At 43.3% G+C, this 14483-nt stretch overlaps 1 protein-coding gene across 1 annotated transcript in view; it reads left to right on the forward strand.

Annotated features, from left to right (window-relative positions):
- klhl22 (kelch-like family member 22) overlaps nucleotides 1-14483 on the forward strand; it is a 38876-nt gene that overhangs the window by 9531 nt on the left and 14862 nt on the right. Inside the window, exons 4-5 of the mRNA XM_084322663.1 lie at nucleotides 6271-6680; nucleotides 8698-8890. Coding sequence (XP_084178789.1) covers nucleotides 6271-6680; nucleotides 8698-8890 — 603 coding nt within the window. The remainder of the gene's footprint in view (nucleotides 1-6270; nucleotides 6681-8697; nucleotides 8891-14483) is intronic.

The raw sequence follows: 14483 nt of genomic DNA on the forward strand, positions 1-14483 counted from the left end.
CTAGTTTGAATATAATGATCTGGAACACTGGTGGAATAAATAAACAACACAAACGCAAAAGCGTGCTCACACTGATGAAAAAAGAACAGGTGGACGTGGCTCTGCTAAGCGAAACGCACATTTTAGAGAGACATAGATTCATTAGCGGACAACACATATCATAGCATTAGTCACTCTTCCTTTGGAACGAGAACTCGGGGAGTAGCCATAGTCGTTAGACGGAAATTGAACATTGAATTGAAGGGAGTTGAACATTGAATTGAAGGGAGTATGGTCTGATGCAGATGGTCGGATAACTAGCTAAGATTTTACACAAGAACAGGAAAAGAGCGCTGGTAGCGGTATACGCCCCAAATTTATACAAAGTTAATTTCTTCACTACACTTACCGGAGAGTAATGTTAGACCTTCCCGAATACTCATTTATAATTGGTGCTGATTTTAATGCCATTTGGAATCCAATGATGGACAAATCAAACCCCTCCTTCTCCAGCGAACAAAAAAATTCATCAAATGCATTAAAGGATTGGTCAAAGATTACAGGTGTAAATGACTTATGGCGATCACTTAACCCCACAACCCGGAAGTACTCCTGTCGATCTGCGAGATATAACACTTTTTCCAGAATAGATTACCGGTACATTTTTACATCCCCGAGACTATTTGATAACTACGATGTGGAAATGATACCCAATGCACTATCAGATCACTGTTATTTACTCCTAAAAGGAACATTTGGTATACTATCAACCCGAGCCCCAAGATGGCGATTTAACACGATGCTGCTCAATAACAAGGAATTCATTACACAAATCAAAGAAGCTCTTACGGTATTCCTTCGGATGAATGCGAATACGGTGCAGGACCCCAGAATATTATGGATGACGACAAAGGGAATGATCAAGGATTTCACTGATAGCTTTTCCTCCCAAATACGCAAGAATCGATGCTCAAAACTGGATGAACTGGAAACGCTTTACTCAACGTTATTTAATTCATTACAATACAACAACTCGGTTCGACTGGAAAATCAAGTCAATATACTAAAAAAAGAGATTAACGCCATATATAGACAACAATCTGAAATGCAAATACGCAGCACAAGACAACAGCAGTACTCCCAAGGTTCCAAACCAAGTCACCTATTAGCTATGCGATTAAGAGTCAACGCAAAATTTGCAGATATAACTACCATTAGAGCACAACAAGGACTTGTTACAGAACCCAAAGAAATAAACACGACATTCAAAGAATTCTACTCCAACTTATACAAATCAGATACAACCTTCGATCCAAACAAAATGGACACATATCTTAATCAAATTAACCTCCCTAAACTTTCAGAGGATGACGCTAAACAGTTAGAAACACAGATCACACTAGATGAACTTAGGGAGGCCATATCTGAAATGCAAAGTGGTAGGGCTCCTGGAAGAGACGGTATCCCACCAGAAATGTACCTCTCTTGTTGGGACATAATTGGACCCTTATTACTAAATATGATTTTATACTCCGTCAAGGAGGGGAACTTCCATAAGAATGACAATATTGCACTCATAACAGTCCTCCTTAAAAAAGACAGACCCCACCGAGTGCGGTAGTTATAGACCTTTAAGCCTCCTCGGAACCGATATCAAATTGTACTCTAAGGTATTAGCCATCAGACTACAAAAGCATATGACGTCTTTAATTCATCCGGACCAAACTGGCTTCATAAGAGGTCGCTTGATCACTGATAACATAAGACGATTACTACACGTACTAGATGCCAACAAGGAAGACAACACACCTAAGGCGATACTGTCCCTGGATGCAATGAAAGCTTTTGACAGGTTGGAATGGTCGTATCTATGGGCAGTATTAGAAAGGATGGGGTTAGGAAAAGGATTCATTGATATGATTAAAGTATTATACAAAGACCCATCCCGGTATCACGCTCAGCCAGACAGGGTTGCCCTCTTAGTCCTGGACTATTCGATCTATCATTAGAGCCTTTAGCACATTATATAAGACAATCCCAATCCATAGAACCAATCATAATCAAGGGCACACAACACAAAATTAGTTTATATGCGGACGACGTAATACTGTTCATGCAAAACCCCAACACCGCATTGCCTCATCTTCTCAAGCTGATTGAGGACTTTGGAGATCTATCTGGATTTAGGATAAATTGGCCGAAGTCGGCCTTCCTCCCACTTAACGCCCCTGCAAAAAGAAATATAACCCTCCCAAAAGAGATACAGATGGTAAAACACTTTAGATGTTTGGGAGTTGAAATATTCCCTACCATAAGCCAAACGGTGAAGCACAATTACATAAAAATCCAAAACAAAATCAAATACGACCTTGTCAGGTGGTCGAAACTTAAAAACTCAGTACAGGCACGGATATCAATAGTCAAGATGGACGTCCTACCTAGAATCAACTTCAGCTCAATGCTACCGTTACCCCCTCCAAAGGGTTACTGGAAAGAATTACACTCCTCCACATACAAATTTATCTGGAATAACAAACCACCACGTATAAAAAGATCCACCGCACAGAGAAACGAAGCAGACTGAGGTATGGCATTTCCAGATTTCTACCACTACTTTAAGGCGTACACTTTAAGACCACTAACAACATGGTTTGATCCCCAAGCATTAGTATCCTGGAGAAATTTAGAAGAAAATATAGTAGCTCCACATAGGCTGAAGGGCATACTATACACCAAATTACCAATTAAGCAATGCGAACAGAAATTTGGCCCCATAATCACTCATGCGATCCGGATATGGCGCGAAACACAAAAAAAATATTCTACCCCACATAAATGGCATAATCATACTCCCTTATTCAATAACAATGCACTCTTGATTGGAAAACAACCTATAAGATTCCCTAGATGGGAAAAGCAAGGCATACACTCATTAGGAGACGTTTTCAACAAACAGGGTTTTTGTAGTTCAATGAAATACGCAACATTTTTTATCTCACCAAGTCCACATATTATTTTATACGCACAGTTATTGGCATGTTTGAAGGCTCACAGTGTTCCATTAAAGATACCAATTGTACACCACAGATACCACACATTTTTCTATGAAAGAGACATCGAGAGGTTTTTTATCAGATCTTTATCATCAATTACTAACGACCTCGTATGAAACCCTCCATCTAGACTCAGTCTGGAGGAGGGATATACCAGACCTGGAGACAGACTTTGACTGGCAAGAGGCCTGGGCAAATGTACGACTTGCATCAAGGAACCCGGACCATCAACAAAATCAATCTTAACTATATTCACAGGACATACTTAACTCTTATAAGATTGAACAAAATGGGTCTTAAACAAGACTCCAAATGCTCCCTATGTACAAATGGGGACGAAGGGACATTTATGCACATGTACTGGGACTGCCCACCAGTTAAGATATTTTGGAAAGAAGTGACCCAGCAATTAGCAAATCTCTTAACTCTGGATACACCTGTACACCCCTCTGTATTACTGCTGAATGATGTCTTTGAGCATGCAGTACCTCCACAGCTAAAGAGATTGGTTTTATCCGGTATCACAGTGGCTAAAAAGCTGATAGCATCACGATGGTTTCAACTGGAAAAAATTTGCCGGAAGGTCTGGTTTCTTACATATCTCGATGTGATTTATCAAGAAATACATACAATTGTTAAGGGGATAGATAGATAGATAGATAGATCAGGGTATCTCGCAGCTCACACAGTATACAGACATTGACAGTTCTTATTCAGTTATTACACGTTATGTCTGCATCATGAATTAAAAATAAGCACATGATAAAATTCAATTAAATCAGATCCATCAATATTAATAGGAGCGTCACGTGATGAGATAAAAGCAGGTGTATAAAACAAGTGTGTAAAAAAACAGGTGTATGAAAAACGGGTGTAAAAACAGGTGTAAAAACAGGTGTGTGGGTCAGAGGTCAAGGTCCCCCGCACTATATTACGCTGTTGTACAGTCTGATGGCTGTGGGGACAAAGGACCTCCTGTGCCGCTCAGTCCGTGAGTGCAGGGAGATGAGCCGTCCGCTGCGACTGCTGCTCTGCCCCACCAGGGTGTGGTGGAGAGGGTGGTTGGTATTGTCCATAATGGCCAGCAGCTTGCTCTGCGTGCGGCTCTCCACCACGGTCCCCAGTGGGTCCAGTCTCCCAAGTCTTTCTCTGGATGCAGACCAGAGAAAGACTTTCGTCTTGTTTACATCAAGGTCCCCCATTTTCAATTCATCATAACATATATGACATACATGACATACAGATAGTCAGTACTGCTACATCTATAAATTTATGACATACCAGATTTGCAAATACAGTACTGTTTGTGATACAAAAAGAGTCCAGAAAAGAGAGTATATACATTTGACGTAGAAACTGTACATTGGAGGAGGTTGGGTAGGTGGGGTGGGGGGGGGGGGCGGGGGGACTGTACATTGGAGGTGGGTGGGTGGGTGGGGAGGGGTTGGGTAGGAGGGGTGGGTGGGTGGGTGGGGGACACACACACTGTACAACTGTACAAGCAAAACTACATTGGAATATTGACAACCATACTTGGTCATTTACTGTACATTGGAGGGGGTTGGGTTAGGACATTTACAGGGGCCAGTTTCGAATTTGAGCCTCCCGTAGGTGTTCTTTGAGAGTGGTTTTGAAAGTGGGTAGTGATTCACATTCCTTTACAGCTTTGGGTAGGGCGTTCCACATTGATGTGGCATAATTGCAAAACGTGTTTAGTCCCTTGTTTGAGCTGAATCTGGGTTTAACATGATTTGTGGAGCTCCCTCTGGTGTTGTGATCGTGGTATTCACTGACCTTTGGGAAGTATTTTGACATGTACATGGGTACCTTGGTCGTGTAGTGTATCTTGTAGACCAGGCCCATTGCAAGTTGCTGTACTCTGTCGTCTACTCTAAGCCATCCTAGGTTGTCAAAGTGGGCAGGGGTGAGGTGGGTTCTAGGAGTAAGGTCAAGCAGTAGTCTGACCAGTTTGTTTTGAGATGTTTGTAATTTTCTTTTTAGCGCCTTTGAGGTGCTTTGGTACCATGAGGTGCAAGCATAGTCGTAGTACCCTTGAATGAGTGCTCCTGCCAGAGTCTTCAGGGTATTCTTGTTTACCAGAAAGGAGATCCGGTACAAGAATCTAGTTCGTTGGTTGACTTTTTTTATTACATTGGATGCCATTTTGTCACAGGAAAGATTTGCCTCTAGGATGGAACCCAGGTAGGTAATTTCATCTTTCCTTGTGACAATATTGTCACCCACTGTAACCGAGAAGCCGTCGGTCTTGCTGAGTTTGTTATTTGAACGGAAGAGAATGGACTCTGTTTTGCCCAGGTGTAATGATAGTTTGTTATCAGCGAGCCATATGCAGATTTTGCCTAGTTCCGAGCTGAGGGTTTTTTCAATCTAACTTGTTCTTGTCAGAGACCAGCAGGTCTGAGTCGTCCGCAAACAGGAACAAGTTGCAGTCACAAGCTGACGACATGTCATTTGCATAAATTAGGAACAGTAGCGGTCCTAGTATGCTTCCTTGTGGAACACCACAGCTCACTATGAGGGGGGGGGGATAGGGTGCCGTTTACCTCCACCATCTGTTCTCTCCCCTCCAGGTAGGATTGCATCCAGCTCACTGATGGACTATCAAAACCAATTGCTTTTAGCTTGTCAATCAGAATGGTGTGATTGACAGTGTCAAAGGCCTTTTGTAGGTCCAGCATGACCATGCCGCAGTATTTGCCCGCGTCCACCTCTTGTTTGATGTGGTCGTTTAAATAGAGAAGGCATGTGTCAGTGGAGTGGGATGTTCTGAAGCCAGATTGGAATTGGTAGATAGACTTTTCTTCCGCGAGGTACTTTTCGACCTGTTCGTATACAATTCTTTCCATGACTTTCGAGATGGAGGTAAGGATAGAAACAGGGCGGTAATTGCCTGGGTCTAATTTGCTGCCCTTTTTGTTGTCATAATTGCCCCGGGGAGATGGATCTGCTGAGCTACAAGGAAAATAACCCCGGGGGGAAATAAAGAGGGGGGAGCGGGGGCTGAAAAGCTTTTCTAAGCTGGTAGCCACTGCAGATATGGTATTACTTACACTTCATCTACTTATGCCCTACTTTATACGAGGGGAAGCTAAATGCAAAGCTAGGCTTCCGCCGAAGCTTGTCGTGCATTTGATCGTGCGGTCGTGTCCGGCGGGTGCTAATGCAAATGTAATGTACTCTCACCACAACCCTTCCTCTGCTCCGCTCCCCCCCACAGGACAACCTGAAGATGCTGGAGGCCGTGCGCTTCTGCCTGATGGAGAAGCAGGTGCTGCAGCGGCTGTACGGGCGGCTGAACCAGTGCCCCCTGAAGGAGGCGGTGTCGTCCGCGCTGCGCTACCACGAGCAGGAGATCTGGCAGCCTGTCCTGCAGGGGCCCCTCACACAGCCGCGCTCCAGCTTCCGCTGCATCCTGGGCTTCGGGGGCCGCTTCACCTCGGGCTCGCTCACCGACACGGAGGACCTGTTCCAGGTGTTCCACCCCAGCTGGGGCGAGTGGAGGAGCCTCGTGGCGGCGCAGGCCCCCCGCATGTCCAACCAGGGCATCGCCGTGCTCAACAACTTCGTCTACCTGATCGGGGGGGACAAGAACACCAGCGGCTTCCGCGCGGAGACGCGCTGCTGGAGGTGAGGTCCCCCGCTGGTCTCCATAATAATATTAATAAACTTTATTTTTATACTACCTTTCATAGAAGAATTGCAACCCAAAGTGCTTCACAACGCCGGCGTTGATGTAGACATAAAATAGAAGCCATAAATAGGCATAAAATGTCTTCACACATTCATATCAAGTCACATTTAAGCTGGTGGCCAGTAGAGCGTTGCTCTCCAGCGTTTGGTGCGGTCGGATAATGTTCTGTACTCCTTTAGTTTGAATGAAAACTGGATTTTGAAGAGGTCTTTATTTGTACATCGTCATGCAGTGTACACACACACACATGGGACACACACACTTTTTGGGTCACCGTTGAAATTTAGTCTCTGTGCTGGCTTGACCCACCCTGTCGTCCTTCCCCCCAAGGCCAGCCGCCAGCCGGGAGCAGACATGGGCTGTGGCGTGAGCCGCGCCTGGGGACCAATCCAAGTGTTGGTGATCTGTTCTGCATGTTTTTCCATTGTTTTGTTTTTTAAGGGGGGAAACCCTTATAGGGAGAACATGCAAACTCCACACAGAAAGGCCCGGGAGATACCCCACCTGGGTACCTGGCAACCTGGTTCCCAAGCGGGAATCGAACCCAGGACCATCGTGCCGTGTATGTAGGCCGGGAAGGGCAACGACTATGATGTAAATGTAATAAGTGTTAATGTTCAGGGAGAAGGACAAGCTCATCATGTCATTGGATTAAAGATGGGTCAGCATAAAACAGACTGGTCAGCATGAAACAGACGGGACAGTGACTCAGGAGTTAGAGCGATCGTCGTGCGTTCAATTCCGGCTCCTCCCGGCAGCGTGTGTCAGTGTCCTTGAGCAAGACACTTGACCCCTAACTGCTCCCGATGAGCCGGTCGGCACCTTGCATGGTCACCTCCGCCGTCGTGTGAGGCATAAGTTGTGAGGCGCTTTGTATAAATTTAGAAGGCACGCTCTGTGTTGCTCCTTCTAGATCGACTTGCAGGTAAAGGTGCTGTAGAATCTGTGATGCCGTCAAATGGAGACCTCTAGGCAAAAGGGCTCCGCTCTGGCTTTATTTACTTTTTTGTTTTGGTCTGACGTATGGATTGGAGTTTAGTAACTTATTATACTGCGAATTTCTTGGTAGAGCCTGCGGTGTGGCCAGCAGTAGCAGCCCCTCCTCTACCCTCTGAAATCCAATCCACACATCAGACAAAAAAAATGCAAACGAAGCACAGCGTGTCGTCACCTCTTTCCTAGAGGTCGCTGTTTACGGATTCTACATTTTTAAAATTTGATTTGCACTCTTAATTTGCACATGAATCCGCTTACCGCTGATTGAATTTCTGAGCGTGGACAGGGCAGAGGGAGAGGTCATACTGCTGCTGGACCGTGTGCTCACAGACCTGTTTGCTCAGAGACCTGTGTGCTCAGAGACCCGTCTGCTCTCCCTCAGATACGACCCTCGCAACAACCGCAGGTGTTCCATCAAGTCTTGTCATGTATTTGTTGTGCGCTCGTGTCCGGCGGGAACAAATGTAATGCGTTGGAACCGACCACATGTGAGAAAGCGGGAGACCTGTGTTTCAGCACTCTTTGGGATAATAGTTGGTTATTATTTCTTGGTTTATGCTGTTATGACTCCATCACATATTACACCATTATTACATATTGTTTATTACCATCACTATTGTTATTAATGGTGACTAAAAGCTACGATAAGATGTGGGACGGGAGGTACAGGCAGGGTAATAGTAGAAAGACATAAATATAGGTAATAAAATTGGATCTGAATATAAAAATACTAGAAATAAATAAACTGTGTAAACAATATAATTAACTCTGAATATAAAAATATGAAAAAAGTGCAGATGAGGGCCTGTATGCCCTAATTATCTATGCTGTATTTCTTGGTTTACGCTGTTATGACTCCCCACATACTTTTATTACAACTAAACTGTCACTCACTACTGTTATTACCAGTGACTAAAAGATAAGATGAGATATTCCTACCCTGTCTGCTCTCTCCAGATACGACCCTCGTCACAACAGCTGGTGTTCCATCAAGTCTCTGCAGCAGCAGCACGCCGACCACTGCGTCTGTGTGGTGGGGGGCCACATCTACGCCATCGGAGGGCGGGACTACAGCAACGAAGTGGACTCTGTGGAGCGATACGACCCGCACGCGAACACCTGGGAGTATGTCACCTCCCTCAAGAGAGAGGTACGGTGGCAGGAATACCACAGACATTGGTATTAACACATTCAGCGCCGGGCCTATATGACCAAATTAGGGCTAGCACGCCAGCGCTTTAATCAATGGGAGGACGGGCATATTTGCGAGTGCTTAAAATATATCTTAAATTATGGCTATGGGTCTAATACACCCGTCGCTTATCAATGACATGCTTGCAGTCAACATGTACGAAACTGATTGTTTTTTCATCGGTACATTTCCGTTTTATACCGTTTTGAATACGAGTATAGTTTTGGAGATTTCTAGTAATTCCAGAGAAAGACGCGATAATAGCCCTTTAGTGGAATACACAAAACACATTGTAATTTTTCGGCTGATTTATGAATAGTTTGCACGATACAAAAGCGGGCTGAAAAATCGCTTATCCGTGCCTTGCTCAGCGCCTACGGCACGGACACACAGAAACGTTGTGATCGCTATGAAAAAAAACATCTGATTAACCCAAGACTGGTAACATAGAGTCCTTACCTCACATCAGATGTTCTGCAAAAAGATTAATCCAATTCCTGATCGCCATTCCAAATATCGATCGCGTCCATTGATCCAACGTTATAGTCCAAAACGCATAATCCACGCTGCTCCCAGTCCCCCCAGTCAACGTGGTACAACGGTACTGCATGCCCGAGAAGCAAAACCCGAACCGGACTTTTTTTTTTTTTTTTATGCACATCCCCAGCCAATCCAATCCAATGATATGCAATACCATCCGGGAGACGATAGGCGGCGGTATTTGCCCTTTTGCGTGCTCAGACCTATTCCCAACGATAACATCAGGATGAATGGATGAAAATGAATGGATATCGCTAATAAAAGAAATAACGATTAAAACCCGACTATCGTCGTGATTGGCACTCAAGAGTCGGCGAGTTAACCCGACTATACTCGGGGTCGGCGCTGAATGTGTTAAAGGTTCCATAAGTCGTATTTTCTTTGTTAAAAATAATAGCTCTACATTCTGACGGCTGTCGCTGATATAGAGTGTTTCGGTCGTAACATGGGTCTCTCAGTCCCTCCACTCTGCAGTAAACGGAACATACATTTTCTGGTATCCTGTTCCCACTTTATCCAATCAGGAGAGTGAACTCTACAATGGACAAAAAAATTAGAAATAAAAACAAATATGTGCTTGAAACAAGTACAATAATCTGCCAGCAAATTTGGCTTGGCAATATTTCTTTGAATACGTTTTAAAAATACGTCTAGGTTTCTCTCTCCTGATTGGATAAAGTGTGAGACAGTAGGTTACCAGAAAATTAATTTTGTGTTTACTGCACAGCGGAGGGAATGGCAGACCCATGTTACTGTTATATATAGATATATATATATCCGTGTTGGCTGTTAGAGTGTAGAGCGACTTGACACTTATTTTAACAAAATAATATCACTTACAGCACCTTTTTTGAAATAGGGCTTCTCCCAGAAACCGTGTCATTATTGTCCTCATAGTGGCCGTCCTGTAGTGCAAAGCACAGATCACAAAATCTCCTGCCTAGGGAGAAAGTGGTGGTGAGCATAGAGGCAACACAATGCTAACTGAGGCTAGCGCTCCAGGGCAGCACCGGCTTCAGCTCCACAGCAGTCAGTTGCCCCAGGATCGCTGGCTTTAGATAACATGCCAATACCTTCACTACCATTGTTTTCAAGTAGGTGGAGTTTGTGATCCGTGTTCTGCACTGTGGGATGGCAATTGGAACCTTAAAGGAACACGGCAACATTCATTGTGTTAAGCTAGGCTAACGTGCAGCCAGATAGCTTTCCACTGAACGCACAGAGAGGAAACTGGTATCTATCTTCTTGTCTCTCTGGAGAAAACTGTAAGCTAATTTCCCTAAATGTTGGCGTGTTCCTTTTTAAAGGTGCTATAAGTGGTATATTTTGGTTAAAATAAGTGTTGGGTAGCTCTACACTCCTACAGCCATCACTGATGAGTGTTTAGTCAGTAACATGGGTCTCCCAGTCCTTCTGCTCTGCAGTAAGCACAAAATTTTTTTTTTTTTTTTTTTTTTTTTAATCTTTTTCCCCCTCCTTTTTTCCTCCGATTTTCTCCCCATCCCAATGTTAGTCGTTATGCCAATTCCCAATCCCCTTCCTGGTCGCTGCGCACTTACCCCCCACAGTCTGTCTGGGAGAGTGGAGGCTCACGTGCTTCCTCCGACACACGTCTAGCCAATCAACCGCTTCTTTTCACCTGGCAGCGCGGACTCTCACTGAGAGGGTGTAATGTGTGGAAGGATCACACTACCCCCCTTAGATCCTATCCGCGCTGATCAGGCGCCCCGACCGAACTGGAGGAGTCGCTGTTTACAACGACCCGGACCCACCCCGCCAGCTTTTCCCACCCTCTAATACTGCCAATTGTATTGGTGTGAACGGCCAGCCAAGCTGGTGACAACCCCGGAGCTGGGAGCTGGATTCGAACAGGCGAATCCAGCGTATCCGGGGTTGGTGACGAACGCAATCTCCGCTACGCCACCTGACCACCCCACAAAATACATTTTCTAATATCCCTTCAAGTTCTCACTTTATCCAATAAGGAGAGGGAACCCTAGATATTTTTTACTAATTTCAAGAAATCTTGCTAAGTTAAATTTGCTTACTGCACTGGCAAATCATTTTACTTGATTCAAGCACACATAAAAACTTTGCCAGACCATTTTTGCAGTGTGCATTTCTCTCTCCTGATTGGATAAAGTGAGAATGGGATACCACAATATATATTTTCCATTTACTGCAGAGCAGAGGAACTGGGAGACCAAATGTTACTGACCAAACACTATATCAGTGATGACTGTCGGGAGTGTAGAGCTATTATCTTAAAGGGGAATTATTTTACTATTTCTTTCACTATTTGGGCACTTTTACACAATTCCTGTGAGTCTATGGAACACCTCTGTAATATTTTTTATTTTTTTATTCATTGTTTTGTATTTCTAATCAAGTCCTCAAAAACAGCATTTTTCTACCTCAAGATCTCGAGCTGTTTTGAGCCTGGGCTCCAACCACTGTGTGCAGCTCATCATGTACCTCGCCATTATCATGCAGCGGTGTCTCTCTGACATCACAAATCATCACATTTTCAAATGACTCAGTTCAGTGAGGGTGAATATTGTGAGAGGAGAATTGGAAGAATGCGCCAATATGAGAATTAGAGACATAGATCATATTAATATAAGTTCACATAGCTAGGAAACAATGCTAAACACTCAAAAAGGCCATTTATAAGATAGTTCCCCTTTAACCTGTAGACCACTTTATTAATATTATTATTTTCTTTTATAAATAACACTTACAGCATATTTTTAATGTTGTCTTATTTAACACCATTGTTAGTTTAAGAAAAAAAAAAAAAAAAAACATGACTTCCGGTTACGCTACAACATGTAGCACACGCATTTTGCAATTGCTCCGCTCCCACTAACGCTAATTTCGTTTAAAAACATTATTTGGACAGTAAAGAAAGAGAATAGACCACATCGTATGTATTGTTAAGACCCTCTACTAACCATATCAAAAGACAATATGGTTAAAGGTGGAAAGAAGGCAGAGAAAATAACTACGGCAACTTCAACGGCGCAGGACGTAAAAAAACGAGATAGACGCGTCCTAACCGTCGCTGGTTCTGAGCCGACGGCGACAAGCTCCGAGGAGGAGAAGGAAGAGGACAACGTACCGGGATCATCGATTACGGTCCCCGAAAGAGAGTCAATAGAGACCAACATAAAAGAAGGTACAGATTCAAGCTCCGTGAGAGGGAGAGCAGCCAGATTTATGGATTCCAACGTCACTGCATCTATCTACCATATGCCGTCAACTGAAGAAAGCAGAAATCCACCCGATTTCAACACATTGTCTAACCTGATGGTAGAACAGTCTAACCTGATGAAAGAACAGTTAGAACAGTCTAACCTGATGAAAGAACAGATGGTAGAACAGTCTAACCTGATGAAAGAACAGATGGTAGAACAGTCTAACCTGCAGATTACACACATCAAGGCGCTCGAGGCAAACGTCGAGGCTAAATTCGATCGCATCGAGGCTAAATTCGATCACATCGATGAGAAATTAGAAGAAGTCAAGAAAGCGTTCGATGCACAGTCAGAGCGAATCACGACAGTGGAGATTTCGGTGACAGAAAACACAAAAGCAGTCAAGGCGAACGAAGGTATCATGACAGAGATGGGAGAAGAGATGGAAAAAGTTAAAGATGAATACCGGAGGGAAATAAAATTGCTTAAAAACGAAGTGATGGAGAGGCAACTAGAAACCCATCGTTACCACAGGCGGAATAACATCCGCATTGTGGGGCTTGATGAATCAGTGAACTGCGATGACATCAACTTTCCAAACGAGTTATCAACGATTTTGGAAAACTCCGATCCAAACAAAGTGCCAGAAGTGGAACAAGTTTACAGAATTGGTTCCCAGGGGCAAAATATCAACGGGCCGAGAGTCATCATTGTCACTCTGCGGAAAACTACAACAAGGGATGAAATCATCAAATATGCTCGCAACCAACGTGGGAAGCTGAAGTATGGTGATAAACCAATATTTATCTACGAAGATTTGAGCAGAGAGGCCATCATCCGACGTCAACCATACAAAGTTGTGATGCAAAAGCTGTACATAGCCGGCCACAAGCCAAGGCTAGCATATCCGGCGCTGTTATCATTCTTGGACAATAACGGCCGCAGGTCAGGTCCATTTACACCCTTTGATGCTGAGGATTTCCTGATTCAAAATGCAGCAAATAACCCAAAGCATGACGGAAATGCCGGAATCAGTTAAGCCTCTCTCTAAATATATACCAGTGTTGGAATGACTTTATTGTGTTCATCAATGAGGTCATTCCACCAGTGTTGGAATAACATTGTTGTGTTCATCAAAGTAGCAAACGATATGCAAGTCGTCTATAACAATGTGTACTGTGTATAATACGATTCATAATACATTATAATTTCAGTCTCTGGTCTCTGAGGGGACAAATAAATATCAATGCAAAAAGATCTATCTGGAATATTCTGGGTTTATCGCTCAAATGCCCTGGGTCTCTTAGATCATTCTGGAATGTAAAATAGTCTAGGCACTAGTATATTCTACAACCTTCTAGAATATAAGGCACCATGACAACGAAGCATACAACTCTAACAATAACATTCGGTGTGCATACACATAGCATATAATAAATTAAATGAAGTGCAATCAGCCCTTAATAATACTTTAAAATTATCCACACATAAACGTATGAGCACAGCAAGGTTATTCTAACAATTTAAGTAATCACTCCATTAAAGGCACATTGAAGCGCTAAAAGGCGCTGCTTTTCTATCTTATCTAATCAGTTAAATCGGTTCTAGTGGCCTCTCCACGTTGATAATTATTTATCTCTTATTCCTTATCTATATCTTTCCATTGATTTTTATTTTATTAAATTTTTTCTTCTCATCACCCTATATTTTTTAAATATAATTTAACTTACATTGTTCTTTTCCAATGTTCTTCACATTAAGGTGTCAATATTACTATATATTTTTTAAATATATTGTAACTTACATTATTCTTT

The sequence above is a fragment of the Notolepis coatsorum genome (assembly GCF_963971535.1).
Source record: "Notolepis coatsorum genome assembly, chromosome: 10".
NCBI lineage: Eukaryota > Metazoa > Chordata > Actinopteri > Aulopiformes > Paralepididae > Notolepis > Notolepis coatsorum.